General features: G+C 44.5%; 1 protein-coding gene across 8 annotated transcripts in view; it reads right to left on the minus strand.

Moving 5' to 3' along the window:
- Positions 1-12,517: 12,517 nt before the first annotated feature.
- Positions 12,518-25,402, minus strand: part of MOB2 (MOB kinase activator 2) — a 166,366-nt gene continuing 153,481 nt past the window's right edge. For all 8 annotated transcript variants that reach the window (XM_043517791.1, XM_043517788.1, XM_038404510.2 and 5 more), the window contains 3 exons: positions 17,547-17,671; positions 13,413-13,796; positions 12,518-13,382 (listed from right to left, as the gene is read on the minus strand). In XM_043517791.1, the coding sequence (XP_043373726.1) occupies positions 13,492-13,796; positions 17,547-17,671 (430 nt within the window). In that variant the 3' untranslated portion in view covers positions 12,518-13,382; positions 13,413-13,491. The remainder of the gene's footprint in view (positions 13,383-13,412; positions 13,797-17,546; positions 17,672-25,402) is intronic.

A 25,402-nucleotide genomic window follows, 5' to 3' on the forward strand; every position in this document is an offset into this window, starting at 1 on the left:
ATTTATCATGGATAACGTAAACCATTAATAAATGGGCAGAGATGAGTGATTTTAAACTAACTTCTGTGAAACCAAAGAAAGTATTTAAATTCAGTTACTTAAAGAAGCCATTCAAGGAGCTGTCTTGAGACAGGCAACCTAGTGAACATTAAGAATTTTAAATATTCAATTTAAATGTGCTATTTTTTCCCCCTGTTTTACCAAGGTTAGCGTATGTCTCCTCTCCAGGAACACACAGCCTAAAATACAGTCACCACCCTCTTTATAACATATTTGAAGACTATTACTAGGTTCCCCCTTCTGTCGTCTTTTCTTAAGACTAAAGATGCCCAGTGTTTCTAATCTCTCTTCATAGAACAGGTTTTCTCTTGCTCTTCTCTTTTCTCTTGCTCTTCTCTGAATTCTCTCCAGTTTGTCCAAATCTTTCCTGAAGTGGGGCACCCAGAATTGGGCACAGTACTCCAGCTATAGCTACAGCCAGTGCCAAGCAGTGGGCCAATTGTCTCCCATGTAATACATACGACACCCTGTTAATTTACCCCAGATTGATAGCAGCTTTTTCCAAAACTGTATCACATTGTTGGCTCATATTCAATTTGTGTAACCCTCAGATCCTTTCAGTGATACTAATCCCTAGCCCATTATTCCCAATCTTGTAGTTGTGCATTTGATTTTTCCTTCCCAAGTGAAGTACTCTGCACTTGTCTTTGAATTTTATCTTGTTGATTTAAGACCAATTTTCTAATTTCTCAAGATCATCTTGAATTCTAATCCTCTAATCCTCCAGAGTGCTAGCAACCCCTGCTAGCTTTGTGTCATCCAGAGATTTTATAAGCGTACTCTCCACTCCATTTTCCAAGTCTTTAATGAAAGTATTGAACAGCACCAGACTCAGGAAAGATCCTTGCAGAATCCCACTAGATACGGCCTCCCAGTTTGACAGCCAACCGTTGAGAACTACTTTTTGAAGACTTCAGAGAGTTTATAAAAGGAATCAGAATTCTTTGTGAGAGTTTAAAACTGAGGTTTCGCTTTATACAAGAGAAGAGGCTCCTGTCTCAGCTTTATGTGGTCCTGACAAACAGGTGCTGTACATCCCTTCTTTCTGAGATCCTTCGAAAGGAATATCTCCACATTCCTTAATTAGGGGGAGGCATTTGGCTCGTTGAGAAGGCACTCCTGTTAGGTATTTGCCTTTTAAACCAAACCATCCCCAAGATTACAATCTACAGTTGTTTCACCGACAATTCACAATTTAAAACTGCTCCCAAACACCCTATATGAAAACAAAAATCACAATTCAAATGTAAAGCTTCTAATATTACATAAAACAACCTATATAGACTATCACAACAAAATAGAAGTTATACAAGTGCATTCTAGCATCTGGGAGTTGGACCTGGGAGTGATAAGTACAGATTTATGGGAGAGGAGGAGGTATTCTTGCTGACGCTTCTCATGCCTGTCAGTTATTAGGAGAAAGTTTCTTTAATTAGCTTGAATACGTTGCTTAATAAAACAAACAATTAAAAATAAAAGTATTTTTCTCTAAGCACCACGTCTACGAAAGCACTTAAGTATTTCTTCAATTTTATCCAAGATGCAGGCAAATTTGTAACAACCTAACAAGAATAAATTATAATAAATTTTATTGAAGACCATTTTTGCATCTGTGTTGAGGATTACTACCTACACACCCGTGTGACACTCTATGGAGAGCTATTCCACATGCTGGTAAAGGCTGGGCACAGCTGGTCTAGAATGCCAACCGATTAAACTTAACTCCACTCTAGCCATTTAGCTTAAGTTAAAAGCTGCAGGTACTGAATCCATCTCAGAAATGGCTTTTGGGGACTAGCACAGCAATGTCTTTGTGTGTTTGTAGAGACCCGAACCAGGCCAACCACAACCATTTTAAAACCCAGTTCTGCCAAACATGGTTTGAAATATTCCCACCCACTTATGTTAGCAGAAATATGCTAGAGTGACTACCCCGAACATTGACTTCAGTGGAATTCAACCCACATTGAATTTATCCTAGCACGTGGAGGGAAGTAAGAAAAGAGGAGACCCTTGCTCAGGGACCCCATCCCTGTAGGGGACAAAGGAGATACCCATCTCAGGATCTCATTTGTGAAATGGTGAGAAGAGCAAGAAATCCTACCCTTGGCCTCTGTCTCTCCTTGGTGATGCACCATCCCTCTGTCAGGATGGAATGGGCTAGCTCATCTATGAATGGTCAATTACTGGTGCTGTAGCTCCAATTAGTTGGCTACATCCCGTGCTCAGGTATGCGCGGAGTATCTAGCTCCACTAGCTTGGACCTATACAGCATTGAAGGTTTATCGTTCCAGCCAGGGTCTGAGTGCTCCTTGCTCTACTCAGAAGTGCTGGGAGTGCTTTGCAAATATGTGCCTTGCAAGTGCACTAATGTAGTACGAATGGAGTTAAACCTGTCAGTCCCCTGGCTACTCCCAGAGCCTCCACTCACTTCCCTGCAAAAAGGGAAAAGCCCTTTTCTTTCTCAGTAGAGAGAATCTCAAAACAGAAATAAGCTCGTAGCTCATGAAGACCAACCGAGAAGCAACTGCAGAAGATGGTGTCACTGTGATAGGATGTCGCATGCCCATGGTGAGAAGAGAAGGCACTGGAGAGGTGTTCTAGACCAAGACTTAATGAAGGCAACGCATGCCCTGAATATCTGCCAACCACCTTCAGCTGGAATATTAAGAAGAACAACCTCTAGACTCAAAAGCCCGCTTGAAAGAGAGTGCTCTGCCTCCAGAGTTCTAGTCCAGGGTCTGTAGCAGAGGAGCTGTTTCCTTGCTTTGATCCATAAAGACCTGTATGGTCTGGATCCATTTGTAATTGCACTAGATGCAAAAAAAGGAGGCCACTGCAATGGACCAAATGCAGGTGTAATGTTGTCAAACCGGCTGCCATGTTCTCCACGAGCTGAAACTTCCAGGTAGCCCTTGGGAATTGCATGGTAGGGTGCATTATAGGAATCCAGCTCAAACGTGGCAAAATGCAGAGCTAACCAGTGTGAAATCTGTATGTGAGAGGAAAGAATGCAAAAAACTTCCTAATTAATTGCAGATGGAGAAGGGCAACCACTGTCTGAGAATCCTGCAACAAATGACAGTACGCAAGATCCCCTAGATTATTAATGTATTTATTACTTAGAGGTCACAATTGAGCTCAAGGCCACATTGTGTTAGGTGCTGTACAGACAAAGTCAGGGACTGTCCCTGCCCTAAAGAGCTTACAGTCTTAATAGATAAAACAGACAAGGGCTGGGGGATAGGAAGTGGTGTTATCCTCATTTTTACAGGTGGGGAACTGAGGCAGAGAGAGACTAACTGACTTGCCCAGGATCTCACAGGAATTCTGTAGCAGAACTGAGATTTGAATCCAGACCTTCTGCGTCTCTGGCCAGTGCCTGACTCATAAATTACAAGGCCAGATGGGACCATTGTGATCATGTAGTCTGACCTCCTGTATAACACAGCACATAGAACTTTCCCAAAAGAATTCCTTTTGAACCAAAAAAAAAAAATCCTTAGCCTCAAGACCAGGCTTCCTCTCTCCCCAATTTCAATTGTCCTAGCAGGAGAAGTGTCCTGTTCCCCACTGAGCAGGTTGTATGTGCAGTGGTGTCACAAAAAGGCAAATTTGCTAGCCTCCTTGAGACAGGTGTGCATAGATACCTTAATAGATTCTTCTCCCTTCTCATGACATCACCCTAGAGCAGCGGTTCTCAAACTTTAGCAACCCGAGGACACCCCTTTTGATTTTAAATTTTTCGTAGACCCCCAAGCCCTCCCGCCCACTCAGTGCCAGGCCCCACGCCCACCCTTCCTCATCCCCACCTCTTTCCGCCACTTCCCCTGCGTGTGCCCCATCCCCACTCCTCCCCTTCCCTCCCAGTGCCTCCTGCACGCTGCGGAACAGCTGTTCCCCAGCTTGCAAGATGCACTGGGAAGGACAGGGAGGAGTTGATCAGCAGGGCCGGCGGAACCCCTGGAGTACTCTCACAGACCCCAGTTTGAGAAATGCTGCCCTAAAATATACCCTGTGTATGCAAAATAAATAAATAGGGTACATTCAGTCTTTTGACAGTAAAAGAGAGATCACAGCAGACTCTTGGCACAAGATCTTTCTTCCCCCTTCTGTTATCCACCGTTCGAACAAGCTACAGTGTCACCGAAGTGAGAGGATATGGAGGAAGCCTGAGTTCACACTAGCTGCAAAGCAGCTTTCCTGTTGTACAAGTAACATGTTAAAAACAACAGGAGGCAGCGTGATTCTTCAGCACAGGCAAGACACCATTTTCCATGTGTGGAACAAGCAAAATAAAACAACTTTCTACAAACTATCCAAGCCATTTCTCTGAGCAGCACCTGGATCAGAAATGAACACTAACCACAGATAATTAACCTGTTATAATGGATTTTCTAATCTCCCTTCTGCAGCTGTAATTCAGCATTTCCCTTCATCAGGGAGATTATAATAAAGCAGGGAGGGTTGCTAATTCAATCAGAATCCCATAATGGGCTAGAACATTCCTTACTTTCTTATTTTGAGCAGTAGGTACCCCCATATGATTGCTCTGATTCCCATGGTCACCATCCTGTTATTAAATCCAAGCCATGCTGTGGCGGGGCAGAGAGGGAGTGGGCTCTGGTTCACACCGACCCATGAACGTACACAAATGTCAGTGTCTGGGACTAGGGCTACACTACAGCTTAAGTCGACATCTGTTATGTCGCTCAATGGTGGGACTTAGCCACCCCACCCTACCCCAAGCAACATAACTTATGCCAATTTAAGCGCCGGTGTGGATAGTACGTGTTGGCGGGAGAGCTTCTCCCACCAACATAGCTACCGCCACTTGCAAGAAAGTGGTCGCCTGTCGGCTTAGAGCAGCTATACTAGAGATCTTACAGCAGCGCTGCTGTAAGCTCTCTAGTTTAACCATAGCCCGAGTGTTACATTACCAGGTTGCTGACCAGTGGGTCTCCTTCCTGCCCCGAGTCTGCAGAGCCGGCAGGTGGTGCTCCCTTTATGTTCTGAACACTGAACAAACATTAGTGACAAAGGGTATTAATCATAGTTAGCTGCAGTCATTGGGACTCTTTCCACTGACATAAATGGGCTAAGAATCGAGACCTGGATGAGCCATCTTTTGGCTAAGGCCTTTCTAGCAGTGTTCACTTTGAGGGCTGTGTGTGTGTTAAAGGCCTGGGCTACACACATTAACTTTAACTAAAGGCGTATCTGCATGAGAAAGTTGCACTGGTTTTAATTAAATCTGTTTTAAAAAAGATTTAGTTAAACCAGTGACAGAGTCCATATAGAAGCTCTTATTAGGAAAATGTATGTGTGCTTTCCTGAAAATTTCATTTCTTTGAGTAAAAAAGTCCTAAGGTCCATTCCAATGGGTATGTCAGCCAGTTTGCAGGCAGACCCAGACTTGTCAGGCCCTGGCAGCTGGGCAATGCCCTGCTCCCCTCAATTTCCATCTAGTTGAGAAGGCTCCCACATCCAGGGTAATTCAAATCTACTTTCCTAACGTACCAACTGTGAAATATACTTTGAGAAAAAAGCGCTGCAATTTCTCACCTTGCAGAACTTGGCAAGTTCCATCTAAGGACAACAAACCCAAATCCTTGGGCGTCAATTTCCACCTCTATTCTGGATGATCCATTTGTCTCCAGGAAATTTTCAGGTGAGCACCAATACGTTTTGGTTTTTTTGTGTTCATCATACCAAAGTCTACACATCAATGACAATCGGATTTTTGTAGCACTGTGCCTGTAGAGTGGAAGCAGGCTCTTTAGCCTCCATCTTCTCCTGAGCATTAAAGCATGGAGAAGATTTCTGCCAAAAAAAAGGCATTGGCTAAAGATGACAAATATGTACAATTTTGGTGAATTCATTTATTGATGGCTATGAAGCTGCCTAGCAGATCTTAGTACAGGAGACATGACTTGTCTGCCCTGAGCCGTCAGGGCTCCTAAGGACTGGATTTTGATGCTTAACAGCAGAAGAACATTTCTTGGCTTGACTTGGGGAAAGAACGCAATGACAGATGTGAGGACCACTCATCTGAATTAAAAGTACAGTACTGATTCTCATAAACTCATCTGTTTGGAGATAGTGGCTACCTGGAGGTCTGCTCTAATGGGTGGGAAGTATAACAACTCCTCCTGCAGGAGTTCAAGCTGGGTCCTGTTGTAAGGAGCAGAAAGAGGTTCCAGGTTCAGGCTCTATGGCCTTTTGGGGCTGGAGTAAGCTTTGTGCCCTAAGGAAACCTTTAATGTTGGACTTTGTACAAAACTTCCTCAAACATGCTGCTAACAGTAGCCTACAGAGACTTGACCTTTTCATTTGGACACCTACATTCAGACCCCCCGGAGGGAACTTAATGCTATGTTTCAACTTATTCAGCATGGTAGTTACACTATGGACTTTGCACCATGCACTAGACCAAGGGTTGGCAACCTTTCAAAGAAGAGGAGCCATTTTTTTTTTGTCTTTGACCAAAGTATTTCAAGAGCTGCATCACATGCAAAGCTACTCGTAGAGTTAGAATTTATCAACTAATAATAATTGAACACATTCAAGTTATTACTCACCAATACTTTCAATGCAACTAGAATCTAGGTGCTTCAGCGAGGGCTGCACCAGACTGCCCACAGCCTGGGTATGTAGCCGCGGTGTTAAACCCTGCTGGCTCCACACCGCTGAATCTCCACTGATATCTTTAGCCAGGGGAGCTAGATTAAAGCAAGCAGAGCTGCAACCAGGCATCTGATTGCAATGTAGGCACACCCCCTGCATTTGTACATCACCCCCAGCACAATAGGGACCTGATCTCAGTTGGGGCCTACTGATGTTACGGACATACAAATAAGTTTGAACCCATCTCTCCTGCAAATACTTACATTTAGATTTGGGTTTGTTAAAATGCATTTGCTACAGGGCCTGCAGTGCCATGACAGTCCCTCAAGTGAGGCTCTAACTAAGGCCAGTATCCTGGCAGGGGGTTACAGTAAAATACGTGTGCTCCCTGGGGGCTGAGTGGTCTCTGCCCTGCTGTATCACAGAGTGCCAGGAACTTTGCGTTCCTAAGATGACAATAACTACACCCGTGCTGCAGTGGATTATGTGCTTATGAGAATCTCATCCTGGCTTTGTATCAGACTCCAAATCCCCTGCATGCAAACCTCCCACCTCTTCTGCTGGGTGCCAGTCTTCCTTGATCACAAAGCAGGGGATTGGGGTGCAGGAGGGGTGCAGTGTCTGGGAGGGAGTTTGGGTGCAGGAGGGGGTTCTGACCTGGGGCAGAGGGTTGGGGTGCAGGAGGGGGTGCGAGGTGAAGGCTCTGGCCGGGAGGCACTTACCACAGGGGGCTCCCAGCTGGTTGTGCAGCAAGGCTCAGCAAGCTGCCTGCCTGCCCTGGCCCCACGCTCCTCCTTGAAGTGGCCGGCTGCTGGCACATCTCTGCGTGCCCCTGGCGATGGATGGAGGGGGCGTTCCGCACGCTGCCCCCACCCCCAGCACCGTCCTCACAGCTGCGGGGGTGGTGATTGCAGGCACGGGCAGCACGCAAAGACTCCAAAGGGCCAGCAGCCGGCCGCTTCTGGGAGTGGCATGGGGCCAGGGCAGGAAGGCAGCTTGCTGAGCCCCACTGTGCCACTGGCTGGGAGTCACCTGTGGTAAGCACCTCCCGGCCAGAGCCTCCATCTCGCACCCCCTCAAAAAACAGCTGCCCGCAAGGGGGTGGCCAAAGAGCCGCATGCGGCTCCAGACCCGTGGGTTGCCGACCCCTGCACTAGACTATGTTCTTTTTAGGGTCTAGAACAGCAATCACCACTTCATCCTAATATCCATTTTAAACTTGTCTGGTCCCAGATGGAAGATTGGCTTTGCAGTAGTGGACATCCCCTGTGGGCTAGAGGCAGCAGAAGGTCAAATGTTAGGTGAAGCAGACCTGAGAACCAGAGCCTCTTCGGCCGGGAAGGCCTGCACAGTAGCACGCTGCTCTCTTGGTCTCACATTTTGCATTGTTCTGGGGTGCTGTGGGAGAGGTGGAAAGAAAAAAAAATCATCTCTGCTTTGGGAGAGGTCATTCATTCCAGGTCCTAGCACGTGGCGAGACTGCAGGGTACTTTGTGGCTGTGTCCCAATGCAGAGAGGTCAATCACCAGCTCATCCAATTGGCTTACAGTATATCAGGATATTTCTGGGTACAGGTTACACTCTTCAATCCAACTTCATCTTGATCGGAAGTAGCTGCTGGCTGATTTCATTCACGTCATGGCATTTCTATGGGTTGCTTCTGCGGTTCTTGCACCGCTGGGTACTCTCTGCGGGCAGCGTCCTGCCACCTTGTTTTGACCAACGAGACATTTGCTCCCACATTGAAAGAAGCTGTGGCCCCATTCTGGAGCCGAAGTCCAGCTTGAGCTAGTTGGGAGTCACGCAGATCGCTGGGAGGCAGTGGAGGGCAGCTGCTGTCTCGCCTCAGCACCCTGCCTGCATTTGTTCTAGGCACCATTTGCAAATACGTATTTTCTCCTGGTATTTCAGGGCAGGGGTGAAAGTAACTTAAAGGACTTACCAGTCCTAAGCAGGGGGCGAGGCCTCAACCAGAAGGGGCAGGGCCTTTAAAATACTCAGGCCCTTTAAATCACTGCCAGAGCCCCAGGCAACCGCTGCTGCTACCCCGGGGCTCTGGTAGTGGGGCTCTGGTGGTGATTTAAAGGGCCCGGGGAAGCTGCCCCCTGCCGGTATGGTCGGCTGTGTACCAGCCCTTGCTGGTATGTTGTACTGGACCAGACCGACTTACTTTCACCTCTGCGTCAGGGACTAACTCACCTTGCCATGTGACCTCTGTCTATAACGTTCTGTTAGAATTGTAAGTGGACACCTCTGACGACTCAGCAATAACCTCTACTTTCCCTGTAGCACTAAGAGAATTGAGCACAGATGTGCCTGAGCAGCTGATCTCAAGGAGTGAACCTCCATATACCCATGAGAAACAGATTTATATCCCGCTATCATTTTCAGGGAGAAGGCCTTAAGCCACTGATTGTTAGGTTGAGCATGACCAATCTGCCCACCCTTGTTAGCAATGCTTGTGGAGAGACACAGAGTGTGTAGGATGACAGGGCTGTCTTTTTTTCCCCTATAATGCCACTGGAGAGTTTTCCTTCTGAAGAGACAGGCTTTAACATGATGCCTGCCTGGACTTGGCTCCCCGTGAAGGGCTTGTATATTGAGGTGGCTGTTCTTCCAGGTAAAAACCTCCCTCATTTAGAAACAGAGTCCCTGAGCACCACAGAATTTCGGTAATGTTACCACAATGTGTTTGGATTGGAGCCTACAGAGGAACCTTCTGGCTTTATAGGATGGAAGGCAGTGGTGGGGAGGGTTAGAAAGAAAGAAAAAGTGAGAGGCCAAAAAGGCCCCATAGCATCTGCTTGTTCTTTCACAGCTGGGCTGCTGTCCATCTTGTCACACCCTGGCCAGCTGAGATGAAGCCTGGCAATCTGCAACAGAAGCTGAGGGGAATAACCTGCATACTAGGGAATGGTGACCCACAGCAGCAGGGAAGGACAGCCCAACTCTTTTCCTGTCATTTAGGTGCGGTAGAAAATCCTTTTGTTCCATCTTCATGAGTACAAAGCGGGATATATATAGCTATAGCTCGTCTAGGGTGGCTACAGGCCTCCTAAGTGTAGTTTCACTTTGCCTGATAGAGTCTGACCTTTGGGCGGGGTATATATTTGATCAAATAATATTTATAAAACACCCTAACTCTGCTTTGGACAGCTGCCCTCTTTCCCTGAGGAGGAATCCCATTTTGGGGGTCTGTGCATGCCTAGTGGAATCAGTACCTAGATGTGGCCTGGGTTTTTTCCCCAGCACTGAGCTGCCAACCTGCACTCCATGAAGCTGGATGCTTTATTCATTTAGCTCCTTCTGGGGAGTTTGTCCCTATAATTCTGCTTCAGAGAATGGTCCAAAAATATTTCAAGTGACTAGCTATCACCTGGTCCTCAAAGAGGCTAGATTTATTGTCTCCCCTCCCTTGCATGGGTTTCTCAAGGAAGGCACTGGCTAGGGCTTCAAGTTTGAGCTCCCTTGACCCTCTGCCTTCTCTTGTGCATGGAATCTATTTGGTCTGTTCTTTCAGCAGAGGTCCCAGCCTGGGATATCACTAGGGATCAGCTGGAAGGTCTGGGAAGAGGTGATATCAGGAGGAGAGAGCTGAGCTTGAAAGCCCCATCTGTGTCCTCCATCCATGCCAGGAGATGGTGGCTGAGCTCCACAGGCAGGAGCAAAGGCTCTAAGGACTTAGGCATGAACTTCCATCTGACACACTTTCCTCATGGAAATGATCTGTTCGTGCCTAAAGGCAATTTTTTAATCCTGTCTGGCTACTTTCCTATGAGCAGCAGCCTGACCCCAGAGCAAGTTGAGCTCCCCAAGGAGACAGACCTTTCTTTTAACTCTGGCGTTTTTAGCTTAGATTTATCCCTGAAGCTACATATGCCTCAGAGAAGGGCAAGTGGAACGGTGAGGACAATGTTATCAAAAGGCAGGGACAGCTAGGACCAAATTATTATTTGAAATTCTCCTCCCTAAACCGCTACAGCAGGGAGGTGTGGCTGAGTTGCTGGCTGCTGGTGAGGCAGATAAAATTAGCTGGAACTTCAGGTGAGATGCAGCCTACTGCCAGTGTCTGATAGATCTGATTCTGCCCCAAGCTACAAGCAGATGGGAATGTCTCAGTCCAATGTTCTGCAGACCTTATCACATAGAAGGCTTTTGTTTAATTGTAGTTTAAGTTGGTAAGGAACTGACTTAACCTAACAGATAGAAGGTGCTTTTAAACCAAGGTAAGCGTCTACATAGGCTTACCTACAATGCTTTTAAGACACCAGCACAAGTTTCCTAATAGGCAGGAGAGAAATTTAATCCCATGCTAGATGTAGGGAAATTCAAGCAGAATGGGTGAAGTCAGCAGGAGCTTTGCCCTAACTTTGATGAATGCAGAACTGGGCTCTAACACCTAAATATTCAAAACCAACTCCTGATTTGGGGTGCCCAACTCGACACTTTTATAGGTTTTGATTTTCAGAGGGTGAATGCCAGCACTTTCTGAAAATCAGGCCCCTTTAAGGGGTGTCTTAGGTTGGGCTCTCAAAAACGGTAGCCCCCCAAATTACTGTTTACTTTTGAGAAGTTGGCCCTAGCTAACTTACCCAGAGGTTAGGGGGCAGCCAGGATGAGAACTCAGGAATTCTTAGCTCTCACTTTTGTACTCTGTACTGGCTGCTCTCCTACCAATAGATTGCAATTGAAGACCAAGATACATTTAACACTGTTTAGTCATCTGTCTTTAATGGGAGGAATGTTTTTTTGTTTTAAATGGGGCCAGATGATGTTGTGGGCTTGTGCATGAATACTTAGTAGCTTTCTAACTTTTGTAAAGGCACTAAATTAATGAATTCCTAACTTGCCCTGTGTCCTACTAAACCAGCTTACTGGTTGGAAGTAACTGTCCGATGCTAATTATCCATTAACAGATGTCTCCCCTTCACATGGGCAGGGTACTGTACCTCAGGGCAGAGGCTTTCCCTTTAGATTAAGGACTGTCACTAGCCTTCTGTCCCTGACCTTGAGCAGGTACAGTGTTGTGGGAAATCTACGCCTGGCATATCATGGCATTTCTGAACATATAGCTGTCCAGCAGACAGGGTTGTGAAAGTTTATGTTCAAGGTAGCCCAAATAGATCAGCCCCTACCTTAACTTCAAAATTGCCACTATTTTCGTAACACCAATCAGCGCCTGAATGTCCCTTGAAGCAAGCAATTATTGGTCCAATAGCTGCTCTGATGTTTCTACAATATGGTGCAAACAAGGGAGTACATACAAAAGAACGATGTTTGCAACAGCCTCGATAGGGTATAAGATTGAGTATATCTTAAAATGACACTTTCCTTGAACTGATTAATAAGGTTACTGGTCTCTCCAACTCCCACCTCAAAACTTCTGCCACAGTGCCAACAAGAAATTAGCCAAGCAACTGGTGAGAAGTCTTTATGTAATTAGAAACAATATGCAGACTAAAGTGTGCATGTGCATGAAAAGTTCACACAGGTGTGTATATCCCTTGTCCCCACTACTTCGGAGATCGTAAGCTGTTCAGCACCGATTCTGTACAAACAGATATATGCAGTTCTTATCACACTGCAGCACCCTCTGTGGGTATTTGTTTATATTATGGTAGCAATGCATAAAATGAACAAAATGCAATGTATGGGTTGGAAAATAGCAGGTTTTTTAAAGTTGGTTGACATTATGCTTTCAAAATTAGACTCTGTGCAGGTACCTAGTCAGGCTAACAGTCTCCCATGCGCTCACCTGGCAAACCACCTCTGCATCTTTTAAGCAAACATTTAGTGATTTGTGTCGTTGCAGACAAAAACAAGGCTCGTGCCTGATAGAAATTTTTTTTATTATTATTGAACAGATGAACTAATAATAAGCCAACAATATAATTTTATGCCAACAGCCATCTCTCTATCACAGCCGGTGACTGACCCAGTGCACCCTTCTCCCCCTGACCCCCTTTTCTATGGGAAGTTAATGGTGGTGGCTCTTACAGACCCCAATGATCTCACTACTATTATTTCTGGATGTGTGCCTGGGACGGGAGGGGCAGAGAAACAAGTATATGTATTTTGTTGGAGCAACAAGCAGAAAGGCTTGTGGATCCTCTTGCAGGTTCATAGACAGATGAAGCATCACACCCACTACATTTGTAGCAAGCTCCTACTGCTACTGCAATCAAGCCAGGCATCTCCTCTTCCCATTCCAAGCCAGCAAAGGGCAAGATGCAATTGACTGGGGACTCTATGTAAAACTGGGAGGGGGAGTCTATGTAAAAACCAAACCCCAAAACCAAAATCTGCATTTAAGCCACTTCAAAGTAAAAGTCACTTCTTATAACATCATATATATTTTTAAAATGGCAGTACCACCATCCTAGAAAGACAGAAGTGCTTGCACGCAAGATTGAGGGGAAAAAAAACAAAACAAAACAAAAAAAAAAAACAGCAGCCCAACTCAAACACATGGTTCTTCTCTAAAAACAGCATTCGTCAGCCATCTGACAGGGAAAAGAAAGAAGGAACAGGAAGAAAACAATAAGATAAGATTGGTGCAACTTCTCACCAGATGGTGCATTAACAAAAGCTCCGTACAGTCCCACACGACTACACGTCCTGTGGTGGCAGCATAATTTCTTAAACTTTCATTGCTGTGTATGTCTGTGTGTGTGTGTATTATATACATACACACACCCACATACACCCACCCACCCACCCACCCATACACACACACACACACACACACACACACACACAGAATATACAATATTGTTTTTATGTTAATGTTAGCCAGAGGAAGGCTCATCTCTCCTTCACATGGTTCTGTGCTCCTGCACTGCTGTTGCCACTCCCATTACTACTGCTTCCACTGCTGCTGCAGCAGAGGATCTCCGTGAGATCATCCATGATGGTGGTCTCTTTAGGGTCCACCAGGTTGAACTCCCTGATGAATAGGATGAAGTGTGTATAGAGTGTATTTAAGTGTCCATGCAGCTCCAGTGCCAAAGTCTCCTTAAAGTGGGAGGAATAGATGTGGGCCAGCACATGGAACAGATACTTGCAAATCTTCTTCACTAAGGACTCAAAGGAGTTGGGGAATTCTTTGCCTGTGAAGAGGAGAGAAAGAAAACCTGAGACACACATAGTGCTAGGTGATCAGATCCATCGTTTCAGCCTAAGGGAAGCATCTGTCCCGTCCCTGCCACTGTATAGACTGTTGCAACTTATTTCTTTTTAAAAGGCAGGGTATTGTCTTTAAAGCTGTAATGGAGAAATAGAATTTAACTGGATGGAGCCCATCAGTCAACAGTGCCATTCCTTATTCCCCTTCCAGGGCTGCCAACTCTTGCAAGTTTATTAGGAAGCAAACAAACACCCAAATTTATTATTTTTAGTATCTCAATTTTGGGGGCCACAACTCCAGTGAAACCTGGCAGACAACTCCTCATCGGTCTGCCTGTTCGCCCTCCTCAGTTGTAACCGCACTTCTGCTCCACCCCCTAATTTTTCAGTCCACCCGTCTGGGCCTGGGCCTAGATGATGCAGCAAGTACCCGGAAGCTGCGGGATCTATTCATAGGTGGAGTGGGAACTCAAGGAAGTTCCATACCTGTACCATATTGCACAAATCTAGGCCCTGGTGTGTGTGCAGTACAGCTATAAAGTCCTCTACAAAGTTGTCCATTGCAAGGTATACCATAACCCAGAGCACTAATTTAGACTCGTGATATTAGGATTACTTAGTCCTAGACAATAGGACTTTTTATAGCCCGATGACATGCTGCAGTAGGATCTACACTGCTACAAAACAAGTCTGGAGAAACTAAATGTAAATTGCATACTGCCCTGTGGACAGGCACCTGAGTGCCACGTCCAGAGTCGTGCACCTAACCCAAGATGGAAAAATTATTTTCTTTTTAACAGACTCCTCAGTTTCCTTGTTAATAGCACCAACCAACAGGAGAAACAGATTTGCCTTCTCATGTTGCTACAGAGCTATGTTCCTCTGCTGGCTTGGCTCAGCCAGTGGTACTCCCTAACACACTTTGGGGAGAGTACATGCAAAATTAGAAACATACGCACACTCCAATTAAAGTGCAGGACACAACTGCTGTTTGATGGCACTCATGATGTCAGTTTTCAATTTTCATCCTAACATGCACTCAGGATTTAGGTGCAGACCAGACCAGCAGTCTGGCCTTCATCATCATCATCATCATCGATAGTAGTCATATTGTATTCAGTGCTGTTCAAACATCCAGGGACAGCAAACATACATGTAGGGGAGGACTTAGGACAGTCATACATGCAACTTCTCATTTGGCTCCTTTGTGACAGGCACATTTGCTTGTGAAGTATGCCAATATGAGATCCTGATGACCCCTGTAATAACTAAATTAAAAAATTTCATAGGCAGAAAGGGGTTAAGGAACTGTCTTAGCTAGGACCTAGTTGCTTTGATTGCCAGAAGGATATTCTCACCCCTGCATGCCTCTGGTCCACATTCAGATGCTTGTTATTACACAGCTAGTAGCTCCACACAACATATCTATGTATCAGCAAAGTCTCTCTCTGGGGGCTAAAGCAGCTGTTTAGTTCTTGATTACATCCATCCCCCAGTGTGCTGGCCATTCTAGTGTGCAGGTTCCATGATGAATACAAGGGGACTGTTCTCTCCCCCGTCCCCCCAATAATCTAGTTAATCACATCTAGAAGGTACAGTAATTCTTTCAGATTATGTACATTGTTGAGGCCTGGCTAAGTGGCTAAGATTGCATTTTTCCTAACATTTCAAGTCCTGGAGGGTTTATTGATTCACCTCTCAGTAAGACACAGATATGCAATAAGGTGGCAGGTACATCACTTTCTATGGGGGAGGGTGGGAGAGGGGGCGGTGGAGTTCAGACTAAAAAGGCAAGAGCAACCCAAACTCTCCCCACCACCCTGCTTAGAGTTTTTTGGGTTTTTTGTTTTTTTTTTAAATAGTTGTAAAAAGAAGTTGTTTCGTATCCTTCAGCTGCCTGCTAACTGGTTCATCCCCTTTGAAGTTCCAATGCTCCACTGGCAATGGTGTGAAGGGATTACAGAGGTCAGATGCTGGTGCTATCCAAACAAGCGTGAAGGTGGTCTCTACCTCAGTGAGCTCAAAAATAATTTCCCCCCTCTGAAAATTGGCTCCTCCAGAATAATTCAAAAGGACTTTGGGTAGGTCCACAGTTACGGTGGCCTGTAGAGAGTACAGACACTACACACCCAGCATGGGTGTAAATACAGCACAGGTGGTGAGGTACTTCAGTGAGTCGAATAGACAGGCCAGAACCCTTAGGATATGTATCCTACATGCCCAAGCAGTGCCTGCCATGTCTACGCTGCTATTTTTAGCAGTGTGGTGTCCTGCTGCCAGAGCTTTTCCCCACCCCAGTGAAAGACACTGGCAGTGCGGAAAGGCTCTTTCTAAGGGACACAATGGAGAAAGGTCCCAGCAGCTTCTTGCTGGCAGTCTCCCCTGCCAAAGCTTCTCACTACCACATGTAGCTACACATACCCTACATGCCACTACAAGTGTGGACAGGGCCTACGGGAGTGGAAGAAGATGGAAAGACCTGCTAGTTTGGCAAAAAGGTGGCTCTGCAAATCTCTAGGAGTTCATGGTTTCCTTTTCTCTCCTAGGGTTAAGCTACATGCATTGTGTGTTAATGATTTAACAGTTCCACAGTCCTTAGTCTGCAGAACACTTCCTGGCTTTCTGAGAAGATCACCAGCTAACATAGTGGTAACCCCAACTCCTTACTTCCAGCTACTTGTGCAGTGAAATAACTACTTCCTTGCAATTAAGAACCTAGATCCCTGTTAAAGCAGCTGGAAACAGGGAGGCCCAGCCTTGCTGCTGCATAAGGAGGAGTGGGGATGACTGGAGCCACCAACATGACAATTAGCAGTAAACAAATTGCTTTCCAAATATCACTTGTCTAGGTAGGCAACTGATGGTTCCACAGCAATGTTGTGCAGCTGTGAATGGGAGGGGAGGTGTACCCAGCACTATCCAATCTGTTTATAGAACATGAACCATGCATTGAGAAGCCCCGTAAAAAGTGAACACACTTTTCCTGGATTAACCATGGGACTATGGGTTTTCTGTGACTCTCTCTAAGGATGCAGTGTTTATTTCCTGCTACCTCAAAGGCTGTCTGTCCCCTCTTCTCTGCCTGTGGCACACAACACTTCAGTTTCCTAAGGGCTAAAACGCTTTGTTCGAAATGGAATCATTGGGCTAAATGTCAAGGTATTTGAGCAAAATGCAACGGCCTGTGATACTCGATAATGTAATAGTCCCTTCTGGCTTTCAAGGCTATGAAAATAGGAAATAATGGGATCAAATTGTCCCGTTGTCTCCTGCAGTACTGTTACTAGATCCAAGCTGTGGGAGAGCGTGCAAGGTGTGAAAAAGGAAAATGCTCACCATAGCAGCACACCAGGAGAGACTGAAGGATTGTGAGAATCAGGGTAACAACCCCAATGCACACGGCAAAGATAAACAGGCCATACTCACCACTGCAATTCAGAGATGAATCAGGCCCAGTATTCTCTCCCTCCAATCAAAATGCTTTTGTAACTAAAAACTGGCTTTAGAAGTTTTACTCTAGCTTTTCAAAACATTCATATTTGGGTTTAGACCAAGCATGCAAAATTTCAGCCCAGAAAGAAAAAAATTAGCAAGTACAAAGTAGTAAATTAAGAATAGACAGCACAAATGAAGTACACTTCTGCACTTTTAGTGCAGTTTTTGTGACTTCTGGATGATGAACACCCCTTTCAGAGAGATAGATCAGAGGACATTTCTCCCAGGAACAAACATACCATATTTTGTAGGAAAGACATCCTCGTCCGTCACTAGCTTCTGCACCGAACTCATGACAAAGTCAACGTACTGAGGGGCCGTGCACTTTATCTTCTTTCCCCGCTCATCATACCAGTAGTACTGTCTGTGGAGAGAATTGCCAGTGTTGTGTGTTACACTTAGGACCCTCAGCTTGATTTACACTTATAAAGTACATAGTACATACTTATAAAAGTACACAGGCACATGCTTTTGGCCAAGTAGCTTAACATTCTAACTAAACTATAAGAACTTCAGCAGCAGCAGATAGATTTCTTCTTTTTTTTTTTTTTTTTTTTTTTTTTTTTTAAAGGACACTTACAGATATAGGTTGATATTAAATTTACTTCAAAACCCAATGCCTGGCAAGAGACAACATGTATTTTTTCAAGCTGTTTGGGCTTTTAAGCGAGCCAATAACATTACTGAAGTATAGACCATGGATTCCTATAGCGACTCACTTCAGAATGTTTTCCTAGATAGGAAATCTGGACACTATCTCCTTTATAAAAACAATACAGAACTTTCCATTTACCATTCCACTTCTGCCAGTGAGCTCACTCAATGCTGTCAGCTGTACTAGCAACACCGACAACTTGCAAAGAAAAGTCTTCCATAAGTCAAGCCCAAAATGGAGGCCTGTATCACCTGAGCGTTACTTTCCCCAAACAGGACAAATCCACAGAAAAGGGCTAAAGATAATGCCAGGAGGCAGCTTTGTTAAAGCAGGCTCTCACAGTTCTGTTCCCAGCTTTGACAATGACATATTGTGAGGTTTGGGTAAGTCACTTACCCTCCAAGTGCCTATTTTCCAAAACATTTTGAGGGCTAATGATACCCACCACCCTGTACAGCTTAGTTGTTTGCTAAGTGCTTTAGAAAACTTCCGATGGAAGGCACTATAAGTGCCAAGTGCTTGGTAAAGCACAGCCACATCACTAGTAAATAAAGTACTTTGTCAATTATACTCTGTGACCCTCCCAATGCTTTAAACAAAATTACCAGAACTGGGGAGGAGGGACTCTAGGCCAGTAGCTCTCAAATGTTTTTTTAACTGGTGACCCCTGTCACATAGCAAGCCTCTGAGTGCAACCCCCTGTTATAAATTAAAAATACTTTTTTATATATTTAACACCATTATAAATGCTGGAAGCAAAGTGGATTTGGGATGGAGGTTGACAGCTCGTGACTCCCCATGTAATAACCTCTCAATCCCTAGTTGGAGAACCCCTGCTTTAGGCCAACACAATGTTAATTCAGTGTAATAATATTTGCTGTCAGAAGATGGCACCATAATGCTACGTACCCAGTTTTGGTCTCCCTGCAGTACCTGCTGCATTTCTTTATTAACTAGCATAACAGCTTAGTCCATCTTCAATCTAATTTTTGGGCAAATGTTAGAATCCCTTCTGCATCCCCCTCCATCTAACCCCGTGTTTGCATTTACATTCTCTACTCACTCTATGAACTTTACCATCTCTCCCCCAGCACTATGGAACATGTGAATGATTTGTTTCAAGGGGCATGGGACATGCAAACTGTTTCCAAGAAAAGATAACAAGTATAATTAATTAAAGTTCACTGGCCACTAATCATATCAATTAACAGCCTTCAAATAAATCCATTATTAATATATAACAGGAAATTTTAATAAAGAACCACAGATACAGTAGATCCTCAGAGTTACAAACACCTTGGGAATGGAGGTTGTTCAGAACACTGAAATGTTCGTTTCAGAGTAGCAGCCGTGTTAGTCTGTATTCGCAAAAAAGAAAAGGAGTACTTGTGGCACCTTAGAGACTAACCAATTTATTTGAGCATAAGCTTTCGTGAGCTACAGCTCACTTCATCGGATGCATTCGGTGGAAAATACATATTTACTGTATTTTCCACCGAATGCATCCGATGAAGCGAGCTGTAGCTCACGAAAGCTTATGCTCAAATAAATTGGTTAGTGTATTTTCCACCGAATGCATCCGATGAAGCGAGCTGTAGCTCACGAAAGCTTATGCTCAAATAAATTGGTTAGTCTCTAAGGTGCCACAAGTACTCCTTTTCTTTTTTTTTTTTTTTGAAATGTTCATAACTGAACAAAACATTATGGGTGTTTTCAAAATTTACAACTGAACATTGACTTAATACAGCTTTGAAACTTCACTATGCAGAAGAAAAATGCTGCTTTTCCTTTATTTTTTAGTAGTTTATGTTTAACACAGTACTGTACTGTATTTGCTGCCCCCCTCCCCCCATCTCTGCTGCTGCCTGATTGTGTACTTCTACTTCCAAATGAGGTGTGTGGCTGACTGGTGTTTGTAACTCTGAGGTTCTACTATACCAGCTCCCTTCCACCAAACAGAATGATTAGAACCATTGAAGTGTACGGCTGGAAGGGACCTCAAGAGATCATTTAGTCCAGCCCCTGCACCTAGGCAGGACAAAATATACCTAGACTGTCCCTGACAGGTGTTTGTCTAACCTGTTCTTAACCTCTAAAGATAGGGATTCCACAAGCTCCCTTGGAAGCCTACTCCAGTGCTTAACTATCCTTATAATTAGGAAGGATTTCCTAATATCTAACTTAAGTCTCCCTTGCTGCAGATTAAGCCCATTACTTCTTGTCCTGTCTTCAGTGGACACAGAGGACAGCTGATCACCAACCTCTTTGTAGCAACCCTTAACATACATGAAAACGATCAGGTCTCCCCAGTCTTCTTTTCTCAAGACTAAACATGGCTAGTTTTTTTTTTTAAACCTTTCTTCATAGGGTCAGGTTTTCTAAACCTTTTATCGCTTCTCTTGCTGTCCTTGGAACTCTCTCCAATTTGTTCAAATCTTAAAGTGTGGTGCCCAAAACTGGACACAGTGCTCCAGCTGAGGCCTCACCACTGCAGAGGACAATTACCTCCCAGGTCTTACATACAACACTGCTCTTAATATACCCCAGAATATTAGTCTTTTTCGTAACTGCATCCCTTTGCTGACTCGTATTCAATGTGTGATCCACTGTAACCCCCGGATCCTTTTCAGCCATACTACCACCTAGTTCCCCATTTTGTAGCTGTGCATTTGATTTACAATTATAATCATTAATCATAAATATAATCAAAGAGTGAATCTGAATTCTAATAATAATTGTGATAAAGTAATGTTTATTACCGATTTATATTATGGTAGTACCCCAACCAAAATCAGGGATCTACTGTTCTAGGTGCTGTACATGTATTTGTTAAGAGACATGCCCAAAGAACTACACTCTAACAGACAAAGGGTCGGAGAAAGAAAGTATCCCCATTTTACAAATGGGAAACTTCAACAGAAATTAATCATTTTGACTAAGGTCACAACAAGAGACTTGGGTTCATATTCCTTAGTCATCCTTTAGGAGGGAAAGACTCAGTTCAAGTTCGGGATGCTCCTCAGTTATCATCAGAGGGCTTGTCTTCACTACCAGTGTAAGTCGACCTAAGTTACGGTACTCCAGCTAGCTATGTGAATAACGTAGCTGGAGTCGACGTAGCTTAGGTCAATTTACCCCTGTGTCTTCTCCCATCAATTTACCTTAATCTTCTCAGGGAGCTGGAGTACCGGGGTTGACCGGAGGGCACTCTGTGGTCGATTTAGCGGGCCTTCACTAGACCCGCTAAATCGACCCCCTGTTGCATTGAGGCAGCAGCGGAAGTAATGAAGACCAGCCCTAAGTGTAAGAAATAGATTGAATTGGCGTCTCCCCCATTTCATACTTTAGGATGGACAGGGCTTGCCACGCATAATGGAGGCAGAGTAGAAGCCACCAGCCAGTATGGTTTGTGCATCTGAATTGACCAGGGATATTTTTCCTTACGCCAAGGATCAAGCACAGTCCTTTTGCACACCTGCCCAACTACTGAACTCTTAGCAGTCTTCACTGGACCAGGGAGAGGTGTTATCTGACATTTCTCAGAGAAGTCACTTTTTGAAAAGCATTAAAAGGAGATTAGTGCTGTATCCCTAGCCAAACTATTGCTTCACTACAAAGTTGAACAACCTATGTTATCAATAATCCCCGATAAAGTGGGTGTAATGTCCACCCAAGAACACCCACTCATATCTTGGCTAAGGAGCTGGGAAGACTACATGACAGATGCTGTCTGCCTGCTATGTGCAGAAAAATCTGCACTCAACTGGAAGGATGTGGGGTCACAGGCTGGAAAGTAAAGTTCCATGTGTACACCAACCGGGTGCACAGAACAGTCTCGAAACAATTTAAGGAAAACACTGATTTCAAGATTAAGGCGCAACTGAAAGGTTTGTTCTATTAACAATGAGTTTGTTTTTATTGTCCCAAATGCTTTTCTAGAAACACTAAGGACACTGTTCATGTCCCCAGTGCTAATCAGAAAAAGGAAACCTCATGAGATTCTCCTAGTGGCTGTTGTATTCTGCTCGACTGTAATACTTCAGCCTTCACTGCTACTGTTCTCCATTACAGAACTGCAGTTTCAACAGAGGCTAGCAGTGTCAGTGAACAGAGGAGAAGAAAACGAGGGGGAAAAAATTGTAGGATTTTTCTCAATTTGCAGGAAGTTATCAAGACTTCTGCAGACAGCTTTTTGTTTTAATACACTTATTCACTACATGGTGCTAGTCATTCATATCTTGTTCATAGTTACCTAAAGCAGCATTATTGACTCTAGAAGGGCATAAGGCGGCATGTTCAGGCAGAAAAGCACCAGTTGCAAGTTGCTGTGGAGCCACACTAGGTGTCTAAGACCCACACTTATATGTGGCCTCATTCTTGCACTCCAGAAGGACTATTCCCCACCACCACTTTGAATTCCCTTAAAAACAGTCTGTATGCTTGCATTAAACAATGGGTTGGATCCTGAGCTGCACCAAGCACACGTCATTTACCAGAAAGCCAATCTGTCCCAGGTTCAAGTTACTGCAGCCACAGGATTGGTGCTAACTTATGCTAGCCCTCAATTGCTGGAACACATTGTACTTTAGCTTCACTTTTCTGCCTTGGAACACTGGTGTGCCAAGAGGAGGAGCAGCTGGGGGAGAGCTGGCTATGTCAGCTTTACACCAGCAGAGGATTCTCCCATGCCCCAGAAATCCACAGCTGCCCAGTAAGAGCAACTCCAAGTGCTCTGTGCAGCAAAAAGGATTCTGAGGGATCTGGCCCTATGAGGGATCTGGCCCTATTTTAAAAATGGTCTTTGAACCATGCAGAGGGAACAGTGCTTAAAAGAAAAAAAAAAAGTGTTAAGACCCTCTTGATGCTGCCCTGATTTGTGCATGATGTTAACAGGGTTAAAGAAACTGTACATGTCTTGGGGACAGAGAGACGGGGTGACATAAACCTTTGGTGTCACTTCTACAGATTTCATTTGGCAAGCGAGTGATCGGCAGCAAGGTTTGTTTGTGCTTTAAAAAGAACCTGTGCCAATCCTCCACTGCAACTGCCACAGAGGAGAGACTAAAATTCAGAGGAGAAATTCCAAAAGGTTCAGTTTTGCACAAAGAACCCTGATCACCTTCCAGCTCAGGCAGGGAGACAGGAAAGTCCTGCTTTGAACAGTGCATGGAGATTTTGGAGTCATTGTGGATAGTTCTCTGAAAACATCCACTCAATGTGCAGCGGCAGTCAAAAAAGCAAACAGAATGCTGGGAATAATTAAGAAAGGGATAGATAATAGGACAGAAAATATCATATTGCCTCTATATAAATCCATGGTATGCCCACATCTTGAATACTGTGTGCAGATGTGGTCAGCCCATCTCAAAAAAGATGTATTGAAATTGGAAAAGGTTCAGAAAAGGACAACAAAAATGATTAGGGGTATGGAATGGCTGCCATATGACGAGAGATTAATAAGACTGGGACTTTTCAGCTTCGAAAAGAGACAGCTAAGGGGAGATATGATTGAGGTATATCAAATCATGAGTGGTGTGGAAAAAGTAGATAAGGAAGTGTTGTTTACTCCTTCTCATAACACAAGAACTATGGGTCACCAAATGAAATTAATAGGCAGCAGGTTTAAAACAAATAAAAGGAAGTATTTCTTCACACAATGCACAGTCAACCTGTGGAACTCCTTGCCAGAGGATGTTGTGAAGGCCAAGACTATAACAGGGTTCAAAAGAGAACTAGATAAATTCATGGAGGATAGGGCCATCAATGGCTATTAGCCAGGGTGGGCAGGGATGGTTTCCCTAGCCTGCGTTTGCCAGAAGCTGGGAATAAGCGACAGGGGATGGATCACTTGATGATTACCTGTTCTGTTCATTCCCTCAGGGGCACCTGGCACTGGCCACTGTCAGAAGACAGGATACTGGGCTAGATGGACCTTTGGTCTGACCCAGTAGGACCCTTCTTATGAAAGAGAGCCAATCTGACAGAAAGGACACAGAGAAGTGCTTCAGAGTAGCAGCCGTGTTAGTCTGTATTCGCAAAAAGAAAAGGAGTACTTGTGGCACCTTAGAGACTAACAAATTTATTTGAGCATAAGCTTTCGTGAGTGCTTGAAGACGATGGCAAATTTACAAAGTGCCTAAGAAGCCTAAGTCCTATTTTCAAAAGTCAATGGAAGTCATACACCTAAGTCACTTCTGAAAAAGGAATTTAGGCTCCCAAGTCACTTACATGCTTCTGAAATTTCCCCCAATACGCCAAATTTTGGCTACTCCTGTGCATATGCGCCTGACTGAATTCAGTACTGGGACTCTGAAGAAGTTGTCTGTCCTAATAGGGTCATTAGTGACTTATGATGGCAATTCCAGTAGAGTGGACAAAGCAAAAAAAGTCAGATTGGAGCGAAAATGTTAGGTGAAAGGGAGTCAAAACACTAAACATAGGCAGGCCACTTAGAGGTCTTGTATATATATAAAAAAAAAGTGGGGGAACGGGACATTAAGGCCAGAAGGGACCATCATGATCATCTAGTCTGACCTCCTGCATATCGCAGGCCACAAAGCCTTGCCCACTGAAAGTCAATTGGATTTAGGCCTTGCCTACATGGGGAAATTGACCAGAGTAGCTGTAGCAGAATCAGCGATTCCAGAATAGGTCCCCATTTGGACAATGAAGGAGGAGTGAGAACAGTCAGACATTGCTGATATCAGTCCTTAGCATTGCAATAATAAACTACAGCACCTTACCAATAACTTTCTCTTGTACACTTAGATCTGCATTCAGTTCCTTTTGCCACTTTTTATACAACTGCTGCTTACTTTCTGGCTAGTAGAAAGCTACAGCTGGTAGTCTCTCTCTTCATCTGTTTAGAATCTCATCTAATCAATACTCAGAAATTACAGTCTCCACTGACGCTCCAGACAGAGAGGGCAAAGCACACTCTCGATGAGGGAAGCTATTAAGCTTTTTAGTACTAAAAAAAAAAAAATCCATTAAAATAAATCAGATATGGGACTGGGATGCAGGAAAGAAATTAAAGCACATTTTTAATTTCTTCCTTCCTGCCCCTTCTTCTCATCATTCATGCAAACGCAACTCCCTCTCCATTTTGAGGGGACAGCTGCAGCCGAGAGAGAAAACATTTAAAAACACACGGCATCAGAATAATACCTCCACAACAAGATTTACATGCGATGTTTCTTCATTTATGTCATAGCAGCTTTAGCTACAGCACTCCCTCTGCAATCAAGCAGAGAAGCTGCTGACACTCGCTCATGTGATGGGAAGGACTACAGCAGGAATCAGCACACTAGAACAGCAGTTCTCAACTAGGGGTCTGGGGCCCTCTGGGGGACCGTGAGCAGGTTTCAGGGGATCCACCAAAATAAACCAGCAAAAAACTGTCGTTACTCACTGGGGCCCAGGGCAAAAAGCAGAAGCCCG

This window comes from Dermochelys coriacea, chromosome 6 (assembly GCF_009764565.3).
Source record: "Dermochelys coriacea isolate rDerCor1 chromosome 6, rDerCor1.pri.v4, whole genome shotgun sequence".
NCBI lineage: Eukaryota > Metazoa > Chordata > Testudines > Dermochelyidae > Dermochelys > Dermochelys coriacea.